The 20,000-nt window shown below is 47.3% G+C and overlaps 2 protein-coding genes across 2 annotated transcripts in view; both read right to left on the bottom strand.

Annotated features, from left to right (window-relative positions):
- CDC42 (cell division cycle 42) overlaps positions 1 to 91 on the bottom strand; it is a 54,792-nt gene extending 54,701 nt beyond the window's left edge. The window contains exon 1 of the mRNA XM_010829996.1: positions 23 to 91. The gene's annotated coding sequence lies outside the window, so the exon portion shown is untranslated. The remainder of the gene's footprint in view (positions 1 to 22) is intronic.
- Positions 92 to 14,037: 13,946 nt separating this feature from the next.
- LOC104981086 (SCAN domain-containing protein 1-like) lies at positions 14,038 to 18,261 on the bottom strand. Its single transcript, XM_010829995.1, has 2 exons — positions 18,122 to 18,261; positions 14,038 to 14,948 (listed from the first exon to the last, which is right to left on the bottom strand). The coding sequence occupies exon 2, from the start codon at positions 14,914 to 14,916 to the stop codon at positions 14,485 to 14,487; it is 432 nt and encodes a 143-aa protein (XP_010828297.1). The 5' UTR covers positions 14,917 to 14,948; positions 18,122 to 18,261; the 3' UTR covers positions 14,038 to 14,484.
- Between the last annotated feature and the right edge of the window lie 1,739 nt (positions 18,262 to 20,000).

Here is a 20,000-nt window from a genome sequence, read left to right as displayed (position 1 = left end):
CAACCTCGGGCCCCACACTCACCTCAGCTCCTCCGCCGGGGCGTTGGCAGCACTGCGCGGGGTCTCCTCGGCTGCCGGACAGGGGCACGCGCCTGACGTCAGCACGCAGGCGACGCACGGTTGGGTTATCCGCGGAAATGGGAGGGGACGGGAGGCGAAAAGAGGCCGAGCGGTTCCGGGCGGGGCCTGAACTCCTCCCCCGCCTCCCGCCAGGCCCCTGGTTCGGGCCGCCTAACGCGCACGCGCGTCACCGCGGTCGCTAGTTGGTGGCTGCTCTCTGCACTTCTTTCTGCAGTTCTTTTCCTGGATTTGTAATTTATGCCACAAACGATCGCTTGCAAAGCGCTACCCCTAACATGTCTTTTGATCCTTGCATCCTTACAAAGCGTTAGCATCCCGATTTTGCAGAGAGAAGACAGTGGTTACTCAAATGGACAGTGACTTGCCCAAGACCACACTACAAGTGGGACGGCCTCCTGACTCCCCCTGGCCTGTATTCAGTCCGCCTTAAACTGAGCGCCTAAGAATTGATGCTTTTGAACTGTGGTGTTGGAGAAGACTCTTGAGAGTCCCTTGGACTGCAAGGAGATCCAACCAGTCCATGCCAGTCCTGAAATCTGTCCTGAATATTCATTGGAAGGACTGATGCTGAAGCTGAAACTCCAATACTTTGGCCACCTGATGCGAAGAACTGACTCACTGGAAAAGACCATAGATTGAAGGCGGGAGGAGAAGGGGATGACAGAAGATGAGAAGGTTGGATGGCATCACTGACTCAATGGACATGAGTTTGAGTAAACTCTGGGAGTTGGTGATGGACAGAGAGGCCTGGCATGCTGCAGTCCATGGGGTCGCAAAGAGTCGGACACGACTGAGTGACTGAACTGAACTGGCTTAAGGGCTGAGGTCGCTTCTCATCTCTGTTTAGACCCTTCTGTCCCTCGCTCAAACCACATCTCTTGGTTTAGAGACTTCCTCCCCACCACCCGCGCTCACTGCCTCCTCTTCAGCCCTTCTGCTGGCTCTCAGCCTTTCAATGTCACCGACTTCCTGATCTTGCTATCCTCACAGCACCCGTTTATCATCTGTCTTCCTGGCTAGTGTGCAAACTTCAGGAGAATAGGACCCTTCCGTCTTGTTCAGATGTTTCCCAGTGTTCCAGGAAAATAGCTTATCTTAGTAATAGCTCCTTTGTTGATGACCACCAGTTAGTTGGCCAAGAAAAACATTTGTTTCCAATATATTTAATAGTTAAGAGTTTCTTTTGGACTTTTTAATTACACAAGAAAAATACATTTTTGAGTGTTTACTATAGGTGGCAGGAGAAGGGGACAATAGAGGATGAGATGGTTGGATGGCATCACCGACTCAATGGACCTGAGTTTGAGTAAACTCCAGGAGTTGGTGATGGACAGGAGGCCTGGCGTGCTGCGGTTCATGGGGTTGCAAAGTTGGACACGATTAAGTGACTGAACTGAACTGGACAGGTTTGCATGTAATAGTAGCTAATGTAAAATTCACAACCACCCTAGAAGTTAAGAACTACTACCCCCACTTATTTTTTTTTTCAATCAGCCATAATCACATCTGGGATAAACTTCATAGGCTAGGATACTGCCACTGCACAAAGTTTACCCCCACTTACTGATGCATGAACAGAGGCTCAGATGTGTTAAGGGACTTACCCAAGGTCACCAAGCCAGGCAGTGGCAGAACTAGCACTTAAACCCAAGAGGCCAGTTGACCTACATACTACCTAATTGTAGATAGTATATAGGTAGTTGTAGGTAGTATGTTGGTAGTAGGTAGTACCTACATACTACCTAGCAGATTTATTAAAATGAAATCAGAAGATAAGCTTTAGCTGTTAGTCCTACCCCTAGTGATACCAACTATTAACATTTTGGTGTACACCTTTCCAAATATTCATAGATATATGTGTGTATTACTTTGGCTACCTCATGCGAAGAGTTGACTCATTGGAAAAGGCTCTGATGCTGGGAGGGATTGGAGGCAAGAGGAGAAGAGGACGACAGAGGATGAGATGGCTGGATGGCATCATTGACTCGATGGACGTGAGTCTGAGTGAACTCCAGGAGTTGGTGATGGACAGGGAGGCCTGGGGTGCTGCGATTCATGGGGTCGCAAAGAGTCGGACACGACTGAGCGACTGATCTGATCTGATCTGATCTGATGTATATCTATGAATATATTGTATACACATTTATTGCACAAAAACAGATTGTACTCCGCATTTCTCTCTCAAAACTACATTGCAAACATCTTTCCATGTCAAGTAAAGCATCATATACTAAAAAATATAAAGTATTTTTTTAATGTGGACCGTTTTTAAAGTCTTTATTGAGTTTGTTACCATATTGCTTGTTTTATGTTTTATGTTCTGCCTCAAGGTATGTAGGATCTTAACTCCCCAAAGTGAAAATGAAGTCGCTCAGTTGTGTCCGACTCTGCGAACGAATGGTCTGTAGCCTACCAGGCTCCTCAGTCCATGGGATTTTCCAGGCAAAAATACTGAAGTGGGTTGCCATTTCCTTCTCCAGGGGATCTTCCTGACCCAGTGATCAAACCCGGGTCTCCCTCATTGCAGGCAGACGCTTTACCCTCTGAGCCACCAGGGAAACCAACCCCCCAACCAGGGATCAAATCCACACCCCCTGCACTGGAAGGCCGAGGTCTAGACAACCAGGGAAGTCCCCACGCGTCATTTTTAAAGGCTGCATTTCATTATTCAGGCATTTCTATATTTATCCAATCAATCGCCTACTGTTGGAATTTAGGTTATTTTTGGTTACTGTAAATTTTTGACTGTTGGAAAAATGCATGAGCTTAGTTTCTTAAACTGGAAGGAAAACTGGTTGTTTTCTCCCTCCGCCAAGACCAGTTGGCAGTGACTTTTCCTCCATCCCGTCTCACAGTTCCCATCAGTGTCCCCAGACAATGTCTGCCCTTTCCATCAGCAGCAAAATCCTGATGGGGTGTCACCCAGCCCACTCGATTTTTCCTGCCTTTATCCTGAGGACAAGAACTCACTTAGCACTTTGTCTGTTATGTTGTCAGGGCTTTGTCAGAAGAACCTTCCCAACATTTACATCGCCCCAAAGGCAACAGTGGAGAAGGCAATGGCACCCCACTCCAGTACTCTTGCCTGGAAAATCCCATGGACGGAGGAGCCTGGTGGGCTGCAGTCCATGGGGTCACTAAGTCGGACAAGACTGAGCGACTTCACTTATCACTTTCCTGCATTGGAGAAGGAAATGGCAACCCACTCCAGTGTTCTAGCCTGGAGAATCCCAGGGACGGGGGAGCCTGGTGGGCTGCCATCTATGGGGTGGCACAGAGTAGGACAGGACTGAAGCGATTTAGCAGCAGGAGCAGCAAAGGCAACAGTGTTACTATTTGACCCAGTCTAGCCCTTCCCTTGCTATCAGCCCAGACCTCCACCTCCTGGTGGCCCCTCCCCACTGCCTCACTGGCGGCAGCTGCTTCACCTTTGCAGGAGGGCCAGCCTGTGGGTTTCCACTTCTCCTTCCCCTGTGATTACCAGCCCAGTGTCTATTCCTTCTTCCTCTAGTAACAGCATTTCCATTTCTCCTGGGCAGCTCTTCCCCCAGTTCTCAACCCCTGTGGCTTGAGAGGAAATGAGTCTCTCCTCAAGTTGCAGGGCTAGACACGTGGCCCATGCTTGGCCTATCAGAGCATTTTAGAGGGCCCTCTGGCCACAGCATGCCAGCAGTGGGCACGTGACACAACGAGAGCCAGGAGAGCCGATTCCGGGCCTTTGGTCAGAACTTTCCAGTTGAATGAATCCATCTTCTGAGAGCAGCATGGAATCACGGCACTGCTGGCAGCCCTCTTCTCACCGTCAGGCGAGCGACGGCCTGAGAATGAGACCCAGACAGAGGGGAGAACAGAGCAGAGAGACAGGACAGTGAAACCAAGTCTCAGGAGCATGACTGAGCCCTTGGATCCAGTCTTGCTTCAATTTGCAATCACATTAGCCAATAAATTCCCTCTGCTGCCTGGGCCAGGTGGAGTAGGTTTCTGTTACTTGCAACTTCAAGGCTCTTGATGCACCATCACTCTGACATTCCTGACCCCGGTGTCTGCCCCTTGTGGTACTTGCCACCACCCTCTATGTAGATGATTCCCAAATCTCTACCCTCTCTAACCCCTTCTCACCCCCTTTTCCAAATTTCCAGCTACTCACAAATCTCATCAGCACCACAGAAATCATCTTCCAGTTCCCCCGTGCTTCAGGTTCTGCGGTGCCTAGATCGGCTTCGGGTCCCTGAACCTTCATACATCCAGGGATCCCAAACTTTTTTGCATTGTAGATCCTATGCCCACAAATTAATACCCAGCTTCTAGAGGTTTCCTTTAAGAATCTCTCTTTTAGGACTTCCCTGATGGTTCAGTGGTTAAGATTCTGTGCTTCCACTGCAAAGGGCACTGGATCAATCCTTGGTCAAGAAACTAAGATCCCACATGCCATGTGGTGCAGCTAAAAAATTTAAGAAATCAAAAAGAAGCTCTGTTTGAATTCATTTTATACAGCACAGCCTTCATCTTCCTAGGTGTTAGTTCTGATTAAGACACTGCCCAGTTCAGGAAATCCCAGTGCTTTCTTCTCTGTCTTCAAAATAAAATTCTAAGTCCTTTAGCCAGGTATTCTCTGTCCCCCATAATCAGGCACCAACTTGCCTTTCCAAAGTTATTTCCCCTTCCCTTCTGTATTAGTTCTACAGAGGAACAGAACCAATAGGAGATTTGATGGATGGATAGATGGATCTACATCTATTTATTAATATATTTATATGTATCTATATTTCCAATTCTACCTAAAGAGATTTATTATAAGGAATTGATTCACACGATTATGGAGGCTGGTATGCCCCAAGATCTGCAAGGTGAGTTGGCAAGTAGAGATGCAGGAACTGGTACAGTTCCCATCCAAGTCTGATGGCCTGAGAACCAGAAGAGCCAATGTTTCCATTGCAGTCCAATAGCCAGCCTCTCAAGACCCAAGAAAAGTCAACATTTCAGTTTGAGTCCAAAGCCAGGACTTACTTCTTCCTTACTCAAGGGAGGGTCAGCCTTTTTGCTCAGACCTTCAACTGGTTGGATGAGGCCCACCACATCAGGGAGGGCAATCTGCTTTACTCAAATGTTAATATCATCCAGAAACTCTCACAGACACATCCAAAATAATGTTTGACCAAATATCTCAGCACCGCACGGCCCAGTCAAGTTGACATATAAAATTAACCATCACAGCTTTCATTCCACCCCCTTATGCTGCAGTTAGAGTAAGTTACTTAGTACTGTGCACGCAGGTACCATGATTTCTGGTCTCTATGTCCTGCTAATGCTGTTCCACTTACCAACAACACCCATCCTGTTCATCTCTCCTACCTCTCAAGTCCCACTCTCCTTCCCATTCTGAACTGCTCCTTTTGCCAACATGGACCTTGTGTCCTTTCCCACTTCTGTAACTAGGCAGATTCAGTGGTTCCCTTCTTAGTCTGGCAAACTCTTGTTCTTTTCTTCAAGGACTAACCTAGATCTCAGCTGTGAATGCTTCCCTGACAACTCCACACAACCAATTATTCCTATTATGCTCTATTTAAAGCATGCCATATTTGTATCTGCTAAAATGCCATTCGGCCATGAGCAGGCAGGGACCTTAACGTATTCATTTTTGTTTCCTTTTACCTAATTTCCTGGCACTCTGCCGACCTTCAGAAATGTTTGATAAATAATGCATGAATGAGCGTCATCCACCTCTTCCACGAGGCTTGCTCTGGCCCCTGCCACCCAAAGTGGTCCCTGCCTCTTCTAAATTCCCGCAGCTCTTATCTGAGGATTTCCCCAGGCCTCACCCTGTTCTGTCGTGCTTATCCATACTTTCCCTGCCTGACTGTAAGCTCCCAGGTGCAGGATCAGTTTGGGGTGCATCTTATGCCCCTGAGAGTGCTTTTCAGGAGCTTCACATGTGGTGAGCACTCAAACACTGGTTGAATGAGAGAAGCCTCAACACCACTTTCCCTGACAAATACCGAAGCCTCCAATCCGCTACCATCTCCCCAGAGCCTGTCAAGATTCACTGGAGAAGGATCTATATTAAAGAGGCTCTCCTTTGCATTCCTCAGCCTTAGGATTTACGTGAGAAAGTCCTAATTTAAGACTCTCCGTGTGATTCATAGGTTATAAAACTATTAGGAAAATCAAGGAAGTGATTATTGCAAAAATCCAGCTACTGGCTGCCTCTAACTGAGATAGTAATGTGGAAAGGATCGGGGTGTGCTGGGCTTGGGGGATGATGTTGACAATGCTCTGGTTCATGACCTGGGTGATGATTACTTGGATATTTGCTTTATACGTATTCATTGTACTGTATACTTGTTTTCTGTGCTTTTTCTCACGTTTAATATTTCATAAAAATTAAAATTAGAAATAATTAAATAAAACAAACTCTCACTGTTGTTACTAGAAGGTTGATGTCATTGTACAAATTCCTATTATGGAAGGATTTCCCCAGTGGTCCAGTGGCTAAGACTCCGCACTTCCAACGCAGGAGGCAAAAGTTCGATCCCTGGGCGGGGGACTAGATCCCACATGGCGCAACTAGAGCCCGAATGCTGCAGGGAAGACCTGGTGCAGCCAAGTAAATAAATAAATTCCTATCACTGAGACTCAGACCTTTCCTTCCATTCTGGTTCACTGACCGGTCTTTCCTTCCTCAGGCTGGTCGCGGCCCCAGGCCCTGCCGGCAGCCCCATTTTATTCCTGGGACTGCCGCACCTTAAGGGGCCAGAGCTGCCGCAGCGGCAAGCACCTCCAAGGGCCACCACCCTCCTCCCACCCTTTATGCGGTCCCCGCGCTGCTCAGCCTCTCTCCTCCACTTTGTGCCACATCCTTACGCTTGTCCAGGGACCTGGACCCCTCTTGGAGTCAGAGAAAGGAGAGAAACTGACCGAACCTGTTTCCTACCTGCCTTTTCTCTAACTGGCCCAGGCTTGCCACCCTCATCTCTGTTACACATCTCTGGTGAAGATATTCTGGGTCACTGAAGAAGAGTGGATGAGATGGGATAGGGAAGAGAAGAATCTGTCAACACCTGAGCATCTCTTTCCCCATCTGGTCGGTTTTGGTAAGAGCTCAGAAGCATATGGCACAAAGATGAGATTTTAACTTGAAAATGATCCAAGAATTGCTTGTGCGGCCTAACTGGTCATGGGCACATTGCTACCCGTATTCAGCAAGTAGTCGTGTCCGTTATGTACCAGGTACCTTGGCGGCAAAGGTGAACACCGTCCCCCCACTTAACTTCAGTAGCTTCTCCTGGCTCCTGCCCATCCTCTGGCCTTCTACGGACCACGCATTCACTCACTGGGCTCCAGCTATGTTGCTGTCTTTGTTGTTCCTCAGACACATCTGAGCTTCCTGTGAAACCCTCTGAAGCTTGCACTTGCTACTCTCGCTCCTGCTCTGCATGTACCTGCTCCGTTCCAATCTCGCCTCTTCAAGACCTCCTCCCTTCCCCCCACCCCTGCAGCTTCAGTGGCACCTCACACCCACTCTCACACCACACGGTTTTACTTCCTTCCTAGAGCTGATCACTATCCAGAATGATCTCACCTCTTTATTTTTCTTGTAGTCCGTCTCTTCCCATTAAAAAGTAAATGCAAAGATTTCCTTCACCACTGTACCCTCAGCGCTAGAATGTAGGGCATACTCATAAATGACTGTTGCAGAAAACACCGTGAATGAAGATACAATTCCCACTTAAAGAACTAAGGTCACACAGTGGAACAAGCAACAATCAAGGTAAGTGTTAAGATGGGCGGCATACAAGAATCTGCAGACACAAGAAGAGTATTCACAATAGTTATATGTAATATTTACCAAGTATTTCCTAAGTTCCAGCTATTGTTCTAAATATTTAATATGTATTACCTCACTTGAAATTCATAAGAACTCTAGAAACCATGATCTTCAACAGAGGTGAGGAGTGAAGAGGTCAGTAACCCATGGCCAAAATCATGCAGCTGGTAGATGGAAGCTCTGGGATTCAAATCCAGAGCTGACCACAGACTTCCCAAAGGAGGGAGATTTGCTCTGAGTCTAGAGGACTTGCACAGACTGGTCAGGCCAGGATAGGGCGTATCAACAGAACAGAAGCTTCCTGGCAGAAAGAACAGGCGTGTCCAGGTTCACAGGCACAGAAAAGCAGGATGCTCGGGGGACAGACAAATTATAGAGACATGATGTCGAATGTGAGAAACCAGACACAAAAGAGTATACACTGTCTTTGCCCACTAGCTTCAGCAACACTGCTCCAGGGCGATAGAAAGCATAACAGTTACCTTTCAGGGGGTTGATAACTAGAGAACAGCATGAGGGAGACTTCCAGGGGAGCTGGTTAAATCCTGTGTCTTCATCTGGAAGGTGGTGAGAGGAGTATGCACACTTTGGATAAATTCATTGAGTCATGCAATTAAGATCTGTGTGTTTTACAGGATGCCTGTTATATCTAAATCTTAAAAATTAAAGGTCACGACACACTAGCATTGGCCTATAAACTAACACACTTGTGCTTTTTTTTTTAAAGAAGTGTAGGCTTTTTTCAACGCTGAAGTTTAATGCCTGAGGATAAGATAAGAAATGAGGAGAGGGATGGGGAGGAGTGAGAAGATAAAAACAGAATTTTAGGTAGAGAAATGAGGAATGCAGAGATGGAGCTGTTCGAGAAATGGGCTCAGGAGGAAGGAAAAGATCAAAGAGACAGCTGAGAAGGAATCACTCGATGAACCTTCCCTTTACCAAGTAGATTCAGCTACGATATAGGCTAGCATAGAACATAGCATATACAGAATGTCTCTGTGCCATGCGAGGGCGACCCTAGCTGGGAATATGAAACAAGACAGGTGTGGGAACTGGACCTCAGAGAGGTGACAAGACTTGTCTGAGATCACACACCTTGAAAGGGCGGGAGTTACCTTTGCTAGGAACATCCCATTTGTGCTAAGACAGGGCTCCAAAACACTTAGCTCTGGCCCCCGAGTGAAGGCGGAGCTTTGGCCCAGAGGAAGTGAACGGGAGGCCCTGGCTGCTTTGGTGGTGGTGGTGGCTTCCTGCCCAGAAGACACACCCAGCTTCAAAATCACTATTCTGGGCAGTCAGCTTGTTGCTAGGCACCCAGAGGACCCTGGAGCTTTCAAACAGAGCCAGCCAAGGGCTGTTTTAACTTCACCTCACTGCAACATCAGGTGCAAAACGGAGAGGGAAGCCAGCCACCCCAGTGAAGACTGAGTGAAACCTTCCTCTTTTCTTCAGGGGTTTATTTTCACCATCATCTCCACTTTAAACAGGGACAATAATAATCTCCAATTAAACAATTTAATCTCCAACTAAACAGGAATTAATAATCTCACTCCCTTGTTTCCCATGAATTCCAGTCATTTGTGTTCACTAAGAAGGAAGCACTTTAAATTAGGCAGCAACCATGTGTCTTCTACAAAATGAACTATTTCCAGAGGACGTCATGTGCAGGTCGTGTGTTGGAGGCCAAGAACAGATTCCCTCTACGTGGGGCTCACAATCCGCTGGGGATACAAACTAGACACTGCATGTGATCCTGGGCACAGGCCTTGGCATAGCAGGTACACAGTGCATATTGCTGAATGAGCAGGGATGCAGAACTAGAGGGAAGGTGTTACAGGAGCTCACAAGAGGGATTCAAATGCTGACTCCAGGCAGAAAGCAAAGAAGGCTTCGTGAAGGTGACCATGGCTACCTGCGTCATAAACAATGAACGGGAGTAGGCTGGCAAAGACGGGGGAGGCAGAGAGTGGGACATTTCAGGCCAAGGGAAAATGGCCAATAAATGCATGGTGGTGGGTGGAAAATGTTTAGCAAAATAGTCAACTCATTGTCAAGAGCGTTGTAGTGAGCTGCCTTTGGAGACTGACCACACGGGGTGCTCTGAGGAAGGCCAGATGCACTTGAATTCTCACCACCACAAGTGGGGGACTCTGCCCCCGCCAGCCCCTGGAGTTGGCCTCCTTTCCAGCAACCAGGGCCTGGCACCCACTCACTGCTCAGGGTGTAGTTGCCCAACAGATGACACATTTTTCCATGGCTCCAGCCAGTTGCTAGGAATCTCATATTACTTTGTGGTCCGTACACTGCTTTTCACCAGCAGCCATCTGGCAGGAGCACTTTTCAGTGACTAGATGAAACTGTGGAACTGGAGTCAAAATAATCACAGAGGGCAAGTCAGACACGAGACATGTTAGAAATGCTCCCCTCCAGCTCCGCTACACTGTCCCTCCTCTTGCCCCATCATTCGCAGAAGTCAAAGCATTCTTGGACGTCCCTGGTGGTCTGGCGGTTAAGAATCCGCCTACCTATGCGGGGAACGCTGGTTTGATCCCTGATCCAGGAAGATTCCACCTTCCCTTGGAGCAACTAAGCCCGTGCGCCGTAACTACTGAGCCTGTGCACCGAGGGCCTGTGCTCTGCAAAGCGAAGCCACGGCGATGAAAAGTCGGCACCTCAACGAAGAGCAACCCCTGCTTGCTACAACTAGAGCAAGGCCACAGGCAGCAACGAAGACCCAGAGCAGCCAACAGATAAACATTAGAAATGAACAGGGTTCTTTAGAATTGGCATCTAGATCGACTGCAGAAATGACAGTGACTGGCAGTGGTGAGAACTACTCTACGGGGTGGAGAAAGCATGGGAACCACCTCTGGAGGAGTGGCACTAGAGACGGGGAGTGACTGTCTTCCCAAATCTCCACAGGGCCCGTGAAATCCTTGGTTTATTTTTTAGTAACCAGGCAGCGTGACCTCTTGGCAAGGGCATGGGACTAGGGCCAGACGGAATGGAGATCAACTTGAGCTTCTCCTCTTACTGGATTTGTTTGGGGTAAGGATTTTCATCTACAAGTTCACGTCCATGAAAAAGTGTTGGTACTAACAGGTTGCTGGGAGATACTGCTGGGCATTTTACCAGTTTCGGTTTGAGTTCTGGCTAACTTACCTCTGTAAGCCTCACTTGTGCTTTGGAGGTTCACCTCCGTATCTAAACCCCCTATCTTGCATTTTTTACTGAAAGTGTAAGGCTAGGTATTAGCCATACAGAATACTATGCAACTGCTAAAAAAAATTTTTTTAATAAACCTTTTTATGTTGATACCAAAAGACTGCTAAGGCTTACTGTGCAAGAAAAATATATTAAACATTCATAATGTATTTTGTGTAAATAAAAAAGGATTTCTCTGGCAATTCGGCAGTCCAGTGGCTAAGACTCTGTACCTCCACTGCAGGAGCCATGGGTTCAATCCCTGGTCGGGGAACTAAGATCCCATATGCCACACAGCATGGTCAAAAAAAAAAGGCAGGGTGATATATGCCTATGTGGGCACATACATGTCTATCTGCAAAACTGTTAATGTGAAGACAGCCTTTACATTTTCCTCTTATATCCTTGGACTTTTCTATACACATGCAAATTAATTTTTTTTTACACTAACTGTATACTTAATCTCTATTATTATTACATCAACTCCACCTCAGATTGTCAGGCATTAGATCCTGAAGGCTGGGAACTCCTTGGGTAGAGGGCAAAGCAGATGCCAACCCTGCTTTCACAGAGCTTACCATTTTATGGGGAGGCAGAAAGAGGAGACTGGCAGGCAGCACAGGACGCAACTGTATAACGTTAAAAATGTCAACAGGAGTTACCTAGGAAGTGAGAGTATGGACCAGGCTTGTTTTTTTCATACTTTTTGTCAAATGAATCTAAGACATGTTATTTTAGATTGGGCTTTCTGTGTGGTTCAGCTGGTAAAGAATCCGCCTGCAATGCAAGAGACCTGGGTTCAATCCCTGGGTTGGGAAGATCCCCTGGAGAAGGGAAAGGCTACCCACTCCAGTATTGTGGCCTGGAAAATTCCATGGACTGTGTAGTCCACGGGGTCGCAAAAAGTGGGACACAACTGAGCGACTTTCGCTTTCAAGATAAAGATGAAAAAAGCCAAAGAAATACCTCACACACAGGAGAGTGCTTTACAATTATCCTCCAATAGAAAATTTGAAGCGAAAAAAAAAAAAGGAACCATAAAGCCCAGTAACACCAGTCTTCCAACAGCTTCTCAATCCAACGTTAAGCTTAAGAGACCGTGGACCAAAGTATAATCTGGGACATGTCTGGATGAAGTCTCTTACCAAAAGTCAGTGGTTCTCAACCAGGGGCAAAGGAGACATTTTTGGTTGTCACACCTAGCTTGTGTTAATCTAGTGAGCAGAGGATAAAGATGCTGTTAAATACCCTAGAATCCACAGGACAAGCCCCCACAAAAAGGAATTACCTGGACCCAAATTGCCAAGGTTGAAAAATCTGTGCTAAGGGATTCAGGAAATCTCAGCTGTTTTAAAATGCCACAGATGAAAACATTTCAGTCCACTTGTAACTCTGGTCCTTTACTTGCATCCTAAATTCTAGGCTATCAAAGCATCTGAGAAACTGGAGCAGGTCAGGAAATTCTTTAACACCAGGAGTTCCTAATCCCTGCAGACTAAAGGAAATACCTTCGGAATGTTTTGAGCAAATGGAGTACTGAAGATACTACGACACTATCACTGTTACTCCATTGCCAACGTTAAATTTTACTTGAGAGTTTAACCCAGTCAACGAAAGTTATTTCCCAAATACTGTACTGTACGCCCTCCCATTCCCATTGTAAAGGCCTTTACAAAAGGTGACCCTTCTGTCCAGTGATCTCTGACTCCTACTGAAGTTCAATAAAAATGTCACTTCCCTGACTCAGCTATTTCTTCTTTAAAAAAAAAAAAAAAAACCCACAAAATGTGTTTTCTTAGTGCTGACTCAAAATCGTATGCCAAAAAAGACTAGTTTTACTCCAGCATTTCTAACAATGTATTTTGATGGCTTCTTCCTCTCCTTAGAAACAACACATTTCCTTAAAGTTGGGCTTTATATTTTTAATTTATGGCTGCACTGGGGTTCCATTGCTTTGAGGGCCTTCTCTAGCTGTGGCAAGTGAGGGCTGCTCTTTGCTGCTGTGCAGATTTCTTTGCAGTGGCTTCTCGTGTTGCAGAGCACAGGCTCTAGAGCATATAGGTTTCAGCAGTTGCAGCACATGAGCTCAGCAGTTACGACACAGGGGCTTAGTTGCTCTCAGGTATGTGGGATCTTCCCCGATCAGGGATCGAACTGCACTGGCAGGCAGATTCCTATTCACTGTGCCACCAGGCGATTCCCTGAAATTGGATTTTATATTTGTGTGTGCTCAGTCATTTCTGACTCTTTGCAACCCTATCGACTGTAGCCTGCCAGGCTCCTCGGTCCATGGGATTCTCCAAGGGATCTTCCCCACCCAGGGACTGAACCTGTGTCTCCAGCACTGGCAGGCAGATTCTTTACTGCTGCGCCACTTGGGATTCTAGCATCAAGAAGAGTCCCAGAGGCACAGAAGTACTCAATAAACATCAGCAGAATCGAACTCAAGCCCCACCCCTACCCCAAAAGCCAGGCTGCAGAGGCAGAAAGGTTCCTCAAGACTGGGTCATGCTGGGGAAGGAGCTGCTGTTTCCTCTGTCACAGCCACAGCTACTGCTATTTCAGCTGCAAACCAAAGTACAGGATTCTACACACAAAAAGCCAGGATGACCTCTGTTCCAGGAAGAACAGAATCTCAGATGGTTTAGTCCTCTTGCAGGAAGATGAGCTGAGGAAGATAAGGAAATGGACAAAGAGCAAATCAAACAGCCCCACCTGAGTTACTTACCTCTTCTGACCCCTTTCCCCCTTCTCAGTTTTGCCCAATTTAGATGCTGACTCTGAAACAAAGGCCAGGCTTGTTCCCATTTGCCAGCTCAGCAAATGCCACATAGTTCTTACCTGCAGCTCACATCTACTCCTGATAATTATCCCACCTTTCTCAAATGCTGACAACTAAGAGCCGACTGGCAAATCACCACAGGACATTTTTATTAAGAATCAAACTTTAATATTTCAAGGACACCCCAAATGAGTTACTGGTGGGGTTACAGAAGCTTCCATTCAAGCCACCACAGTGAGAATCAAGAATATTAAAGTTGAAGCAATCATCTCTTTGGATACATAAAAACTATATATTAAAGCGTGTCACAAAGTGCAAAAAGGGAGGCATTCAGCAGAGCAAAAACAAGCAGCAGACTGATTGTCCTTACAAGAGGGCAGGGAAACTCATTTTGGAGTTCACAGTGCCAGGAAATAGAGCTGCTTCAGGCAAAAAAAAAAAAAAAGGGTTTTCATTTGATTCTTATTATAGCTAGCAAAGGCAAGCTCAAAGAAAATCAAGGTTCAGATTTCTCATGACTGTAGTTGGATTTGCAACAAAGAGAGCCTTTGGTCACTTCTCATATGTAGGCTGAAAAAGCAGCAGTGAGATTTTAGCCGGTGATTCTGACCCCAGGCTGACACCTCAGTGCCCAAGCTCTGAGCTCCTCAGGGAGGACGGCCTGGAACTGCTCCTGCACCAGCATTTCCACAATCTGCTCCTTCGTGTGAATATCAGGTCGCAGCCACTGTCCAGCAAGCTCCTGGAGATGTCTCAGGACATCCCTGGGCCCAGCCGCATCTTCATAGCGGAACTGCCGGAACCTCTGCCTGGAGGCTGCAGGGTTGAGAGGACTCCTTCGGGGCACGGTCTCCAGGTCATCTTCAGAGTCTTCATCCAGGCTCTCTGGCGGAACCTGGACCTGGGGCGGTGCTATCAGGATGCCTTCTGGCTCCTCAGCCATCCTCTCATTTGGTGGTGACCTTATTTCATCATTCTGGACTTCTCCATCTCTTTGCATCTCTGGATACCCTTCAGTCTCCATCCTAGAACTCTGCAAAAGGATTTTTCAGACTCCTAGGCACAAAGAGAAAAGTCAGGCTCAACAAAAACAAACCTTAAAGGATGTTAAAACCTCCCTGATCTGAAGGATCTGGTCCACCAACTAGAAGAGACCTAGGTTCCAACAACTTTTCAATCTTAATAAAGTTATGAGAAATTCCGCTTTTGTTTCCTCTTGTTGGATCAATGGACACAGTTGAGAAAGTTTATCAACAGTTTACCAAAATGTAAGATGTAGTAGATTCTCAAAGCAGAAAGAGTCAAGAATGTTGGCCTTGCTAGCTGGAAAAACCTTTCATCCATCCACCCCCCGCCCAATACAAACATACATGCACATGACTTGTGGGGGGGGGAGGGGAAGTCTTTAAAATCATGGTTGCTTCCTCCAACCACTTTTATGGAGTATTTGCTATACTTAAAAGCAAATTATGAAGAAATGCTAAAACAGAGGGGGGAAAAGTCTGTTCATTTTCATATACTCTGTCGTCTTTTCTATCTCCTCCGGTCTTTTATGATGAAAGAATAGCAAGTGTTAAAAAAGTACTTTAGGAGCTACCATCAGGGTGGAGTCTATGGCAATTAAAAAAAAAGGAAAAAAGCTTTTCTATTAAGATCAAGATCCTAAGTTCCCTCAAAGTATGAGGAACTGAATTTCTAAGAATCCTTGCAGCATGGATTTCTGACTCGTTAGATGTTTGAGAGCTCCAGGATTAGCAAACCAGCTGTAGTGGGAAGAAGGGAGATTGGGGGGTCTGATAGGAAAGGCTGGGGCAAAAAAGGTTTTGCTTCATTTAGGCTAGGGCCCAGTCCAAAGAGGAATTATTTACAGGAAAACCACATTCTATGTTAATTTAAAAGAAAAAAAAGACCTAAGATAACAGTATAGAAATGACTATATTGTCACAGCAGGGATGTCCAATCAAAGATTATAATCCCTATGAAGTCACTTTACAAAGATCACCTTTTTTTTGTTATTACCACCTCCCCCAAGGATCAGTTCTTTCCTACTGTATCAACACTGCAGAAGTGTTGAGATTTAAAATCCTCCCTACATCAAAGAGTCTCAAATCTGTTCCCTAGGTAACAACTTATAGAAGCCGACAATTGTTAACACTGACCAGCTGCCCCGAATTAAATTGTTCTTGGCTCCTAACACCTGGTCTCTAAACGTTCACTGATTTATTTTCTAGAACTTTTTAAAAAATATTTATTTATTTGGCTGCACCAGGTCTTACTTGAGGCATGTAGGATCTTTAATTGCAGCATGGGAACTCTTAGTTATGGTAAGTAGAACCCATTTCCCTGACCAGGGATTGAACCCAGGCCTCCTGCACTGGGAGTAGTCTTAGCCACAGGACCACCAGGAAAGTCCATCTAGGAGCTCTGAATTGATTCTAGACCCGGTAGCAGGTATTTTTGGAATATATCACTTCCCTTATTATCTGGGTTTCTGTTCAATCAACAGGGTGTTGCTCATGCCTCAAAATAAGTTATCCCAGGGTGATAAGAAGGACAAATGCAGAATACCCCCCCAAACTCAGGGGTGCCTTGAATAAAAGGGAAATAGTCAAGGAAAGGTTGGATGAAACACTGTTCGATAGCAAAATCTTGGGAACAACTTAAGCCATCAACAGGAATGTGGTTAAGATGCTGTTGTTTGGTCACTAAGTTGTGTCTACCTCTTTCAAGACCCCATGGACTGTAGCCCACCAGGCTACTCTGTCCAAGCGATTTCCCAGGCAAGATACTGGCATGGGTTGCCATTTCCTTCTCTGTGGGATCTTCCCCACCCAGAGACTGAACCTGTGTCTCTTGTGTCCCCTGCATTGCAGGCAGATTCTGTACCACTGAGCCATAGGGAAGCCCTTATCAACAGGGAAGTGATTAAAGTACTGTCAGCCACTAAGCAGAATACTATGCAGCCTTGGAAGAAATGAAAGAGGCCTATGAGAGCCGATGTGTAAAGTTTTCCATAATATAGCACCCCTCCCCCAGCTGCAGATCAATAGGTATAATGTAATCTCATCTGGGGAAATTAAAAACACATACAGGTAAGCATATACGACCTGATGTATCTATAAAGGTACCGGGAAGGTTATCAAAGAAATTCTTTTTACCTCTGAGGAGCAGAACAGTAAAAGTGGGAAACATTTTTCTTATACCTTTCTGTACTGTCTTCTTTTTTACTACATCTAAGGAAATGGAAACCCACTCCGGTGTTCTTGCCTGGAGAATCCCAGGCTGCCGTCTATGGGGTCGCAGAGTCAGACAAGACTGAAGTGACTTGGCAGCAGCATGCTACTTTCATGACAACTCAAGAGGGAGAAAACATTTCAGGCTTTCCCCTCCAGCTCAAAACTGTTCTGAGAGAAAACCCCTAATCCACTTAGAAAAATACCCTTTTACTAATTCTTCTCATTCCCAAACTCAACTGTCAACAGGCCAGTTTTCAAAGCTGGCTTTGGAAGATGGTGATCAGCTCCATGATTTACCCAGCTTCCAAACCCAATCAGTTTGAGAAGGCCACCTGCCATACAGAATGCTTATCCTCACCAGTCAATAACTCCAGCTTAGGGAACTCTTATCTCCTATCTGATATTGTGCGTTTCACATTCTGTACGTGATTCTCTTAGCGACTCAGGTTAAACTCTCGATAAGATTCTCTACCGCCCCAGTTGTCTCCATTTTAACAAGCAGCTTCCACCGCTCCATTTTTTGAATTTTACAGGCCACAGGGTCCTGTAAAATTAGTAGCTTTCCGTCATCGAGTCCTGCCCGAGAACCCAGTAGGGCCGTTACTGTCATTTCCATTTCACAGATAAACAAACTGAGGCTCGGGGAAAGGGGACTTGCCCAAGGTCACAAGGCTAGGAAGTGGCGGGACCACCCAGCCCAGTACAAAAATCCCCGGCGTCTCTGCAGGAACCTGGGTCCGACTCCTCCCACTACCTGGGCGCGGTTCAGACGGCCGATATCCGGCCGGAAAAGGCGCATCTGGGGAATCCAGAACTGGACGTCCTCCTTCCTGGGACATTTAGCTGAGCCCCAAGGCCACGCCAGGCAGACCAGACGGCACACCCCACAGGCAAAGGCCTCCCCACTCCCAAGGCCGCCGCCCCGGCCGCCCGCTCCCACCCAGCGGTGCGCGGCGGAGGAGGGAGGTGCAGGAGGCGGGGAGGGGCGTTCACCTGCGCAGGTGCCCCTCGGAAGGCCGGGTGAACGGGAAAAGGAGAGGAGCGAGACGCCAAACCCCGCCACCGGCTCCGGGAAAGGGAAATCAGCTGCTCGGCGCCGAGCTTTGTAGCCCACCACCGGAACCGGAAGTCGCGCCCCGCCCGGAAGCTGGAAACGGAAGGGGAAATAGGGTTCCAAGGCGTGGGGGGGCGGGGAGGCGGGGTCTCTCTAGGCCTTGGCAGTGTCCTGCAGCTCCATGGTCTTAACCCCTGCTGGTTTCTTGGCCTCCCCCGGTCCCCAGTCCTCCCGACTGAGGGAAGAGGTGCGTCCAGCCTAGGAGCCCTTCCAGTGCAGGGGAGGCCTTTGCCTTTCTGACCAGCAGTTTTTTGCCCAACAGAATGGAAAGAGGATGCAGCAGGAATTGAGACACTCCTCGAGCCTGCCCGCGGCTGAGTCAGCGCCCCACCCTGAGGTTACACCCTTGATCCTTTGCACCACCCAGAGCAAAGAAACCAAATTAGAGGGCTGGCTGGCTGCTGCTGGGAGACAGTGGTCGGTATGGCTTCCCGTGGAGTCGCTCCAGATGGACAGAGGGCGCAGTCTACTAGGTGTCTCCATGTACCCTCTTAGACCCACCCAGAGAGTGCGGCATGTGCCCGTGGGGCTTTGGCAGTCCCTCTTGGGGGAGACCCCTTGTGCGTAGGAGGCTAAATCTTAGTCCTGTGTGTCTCTTCCTCAAGACCTTCCCAATTGCAGTGGTACAGTTCAGTCGCTCAGTCGTGTCAGACTCTTTGCGACCCTATGGACTGCTGCACGCCAGGCCTCCCTGTCCGTCACCAACTCCCGGAGTTTATTCAAGCTCATGTCCGTTGAGTTGGTAATGCCGTAGGAACTGAAATTTCAGATTTTTACTAAGGCGGTTTTTGAGTCTGGGCACAGAGGTTAAATAGCACAGCCTGTAAGAGTAGGTGCAGAGATGCTAACCAAGGCAGCCTTCCCAGTTCTCTCTTAATCCTGTAGGGAAGGAACTTGGGCTTTGCATTCTCCTATCTAGATGGCATGAGCTAGGAAATTAAGAGGGGCGCCTCAGTGCCTCCTGCTGGGTTATCACCCCGGACCCAATGTCCCTGGGGAAGGGAAGATACGCCTATTGTCTTCCGTAAACTCCTAGATGGCTAGGTACTCAAGTAGGTTGGAGAACCAGGGCTCCTTGCCATGGCCCTACCCCTACCTCCCCTAGTGACTGCGGTCCTACAGTTTCCACATGTACCTCCTCTTTGCCTTGGTTTTCCCATCTGCAAAATGAGGGGGTTGAACCAGATTCAGTTCAGTTCAGTTTAGTTCAGTTGCTCAGTCGTGTCCGACTCTTTGCAACCTCATGAACCGCAGCACGCCAGGCCTCCCTGTCCATCACCAACTCCCGGAGTTCACTCAAATTCATGTCCATCAAGTCGGTGATGCCATCCAGCCATCTCATCCTCTGACGTCCCCTTCTCCTCCTGCCCCCAATCCCTCCCAGCATCAGAGTCTTTTCCAATGAGTCAACTCTTCGCATCAGGTGGCCAAAGTACTGGAGTTTCAGCTTCAGCATCAGTCCTTCCAATGAACACCCAGGACTGATCTTTAGGATGGACTGGTTGGATCTCCTTGCAGTCCAAGGGACTCTCAAGAGTCTTCTTCAACACCACAGTTCAAAAGCATCAATTCTTCGGCACTCAGCTTTCTTCACAGTCCAACTCTCACATCCATTCATGACCACTGGAAAAACCATAGCCTTGACTAGATGGCAAAGTAATATCACTGCTTTTTAATATGCTGTCTAGGTTGGTCGTAACTTTCCTTCCGAGGAGTAAGCATCTTTTAATTTCATGGCTGCAATCACCATCTGCATTA

This window comes from Bison bison, unplaced genomic scaffold (genome assembly GCF_000754665.1).
Source record: "Bison bison bison isolate TAMUID 2011002044 unplaced genomic scaffold, Bison_UMD1.0 scf7180017864516, whole genome shotgun sequence".
NCBI lineage: Eukaryota > Metazoa > Chordata > Mammalia > Artiodactyla > Bovidae > Bison > Bison bison.
Note: the sequence above shows the minus strand (reverse complement) of the source record. Positions and strands in the feature narration are given on the sequence as shown.

Bases quoted from the DNA above. Each gene is read 5' to 3' on its own strand.
- LOC104981086 (XM_010829995.1), bottom strand. From the start codon at position 14,916: ATGGAGACTGAAGGGTATCCAGAGATGCAAAGAGATGGAGAAGTCCAG.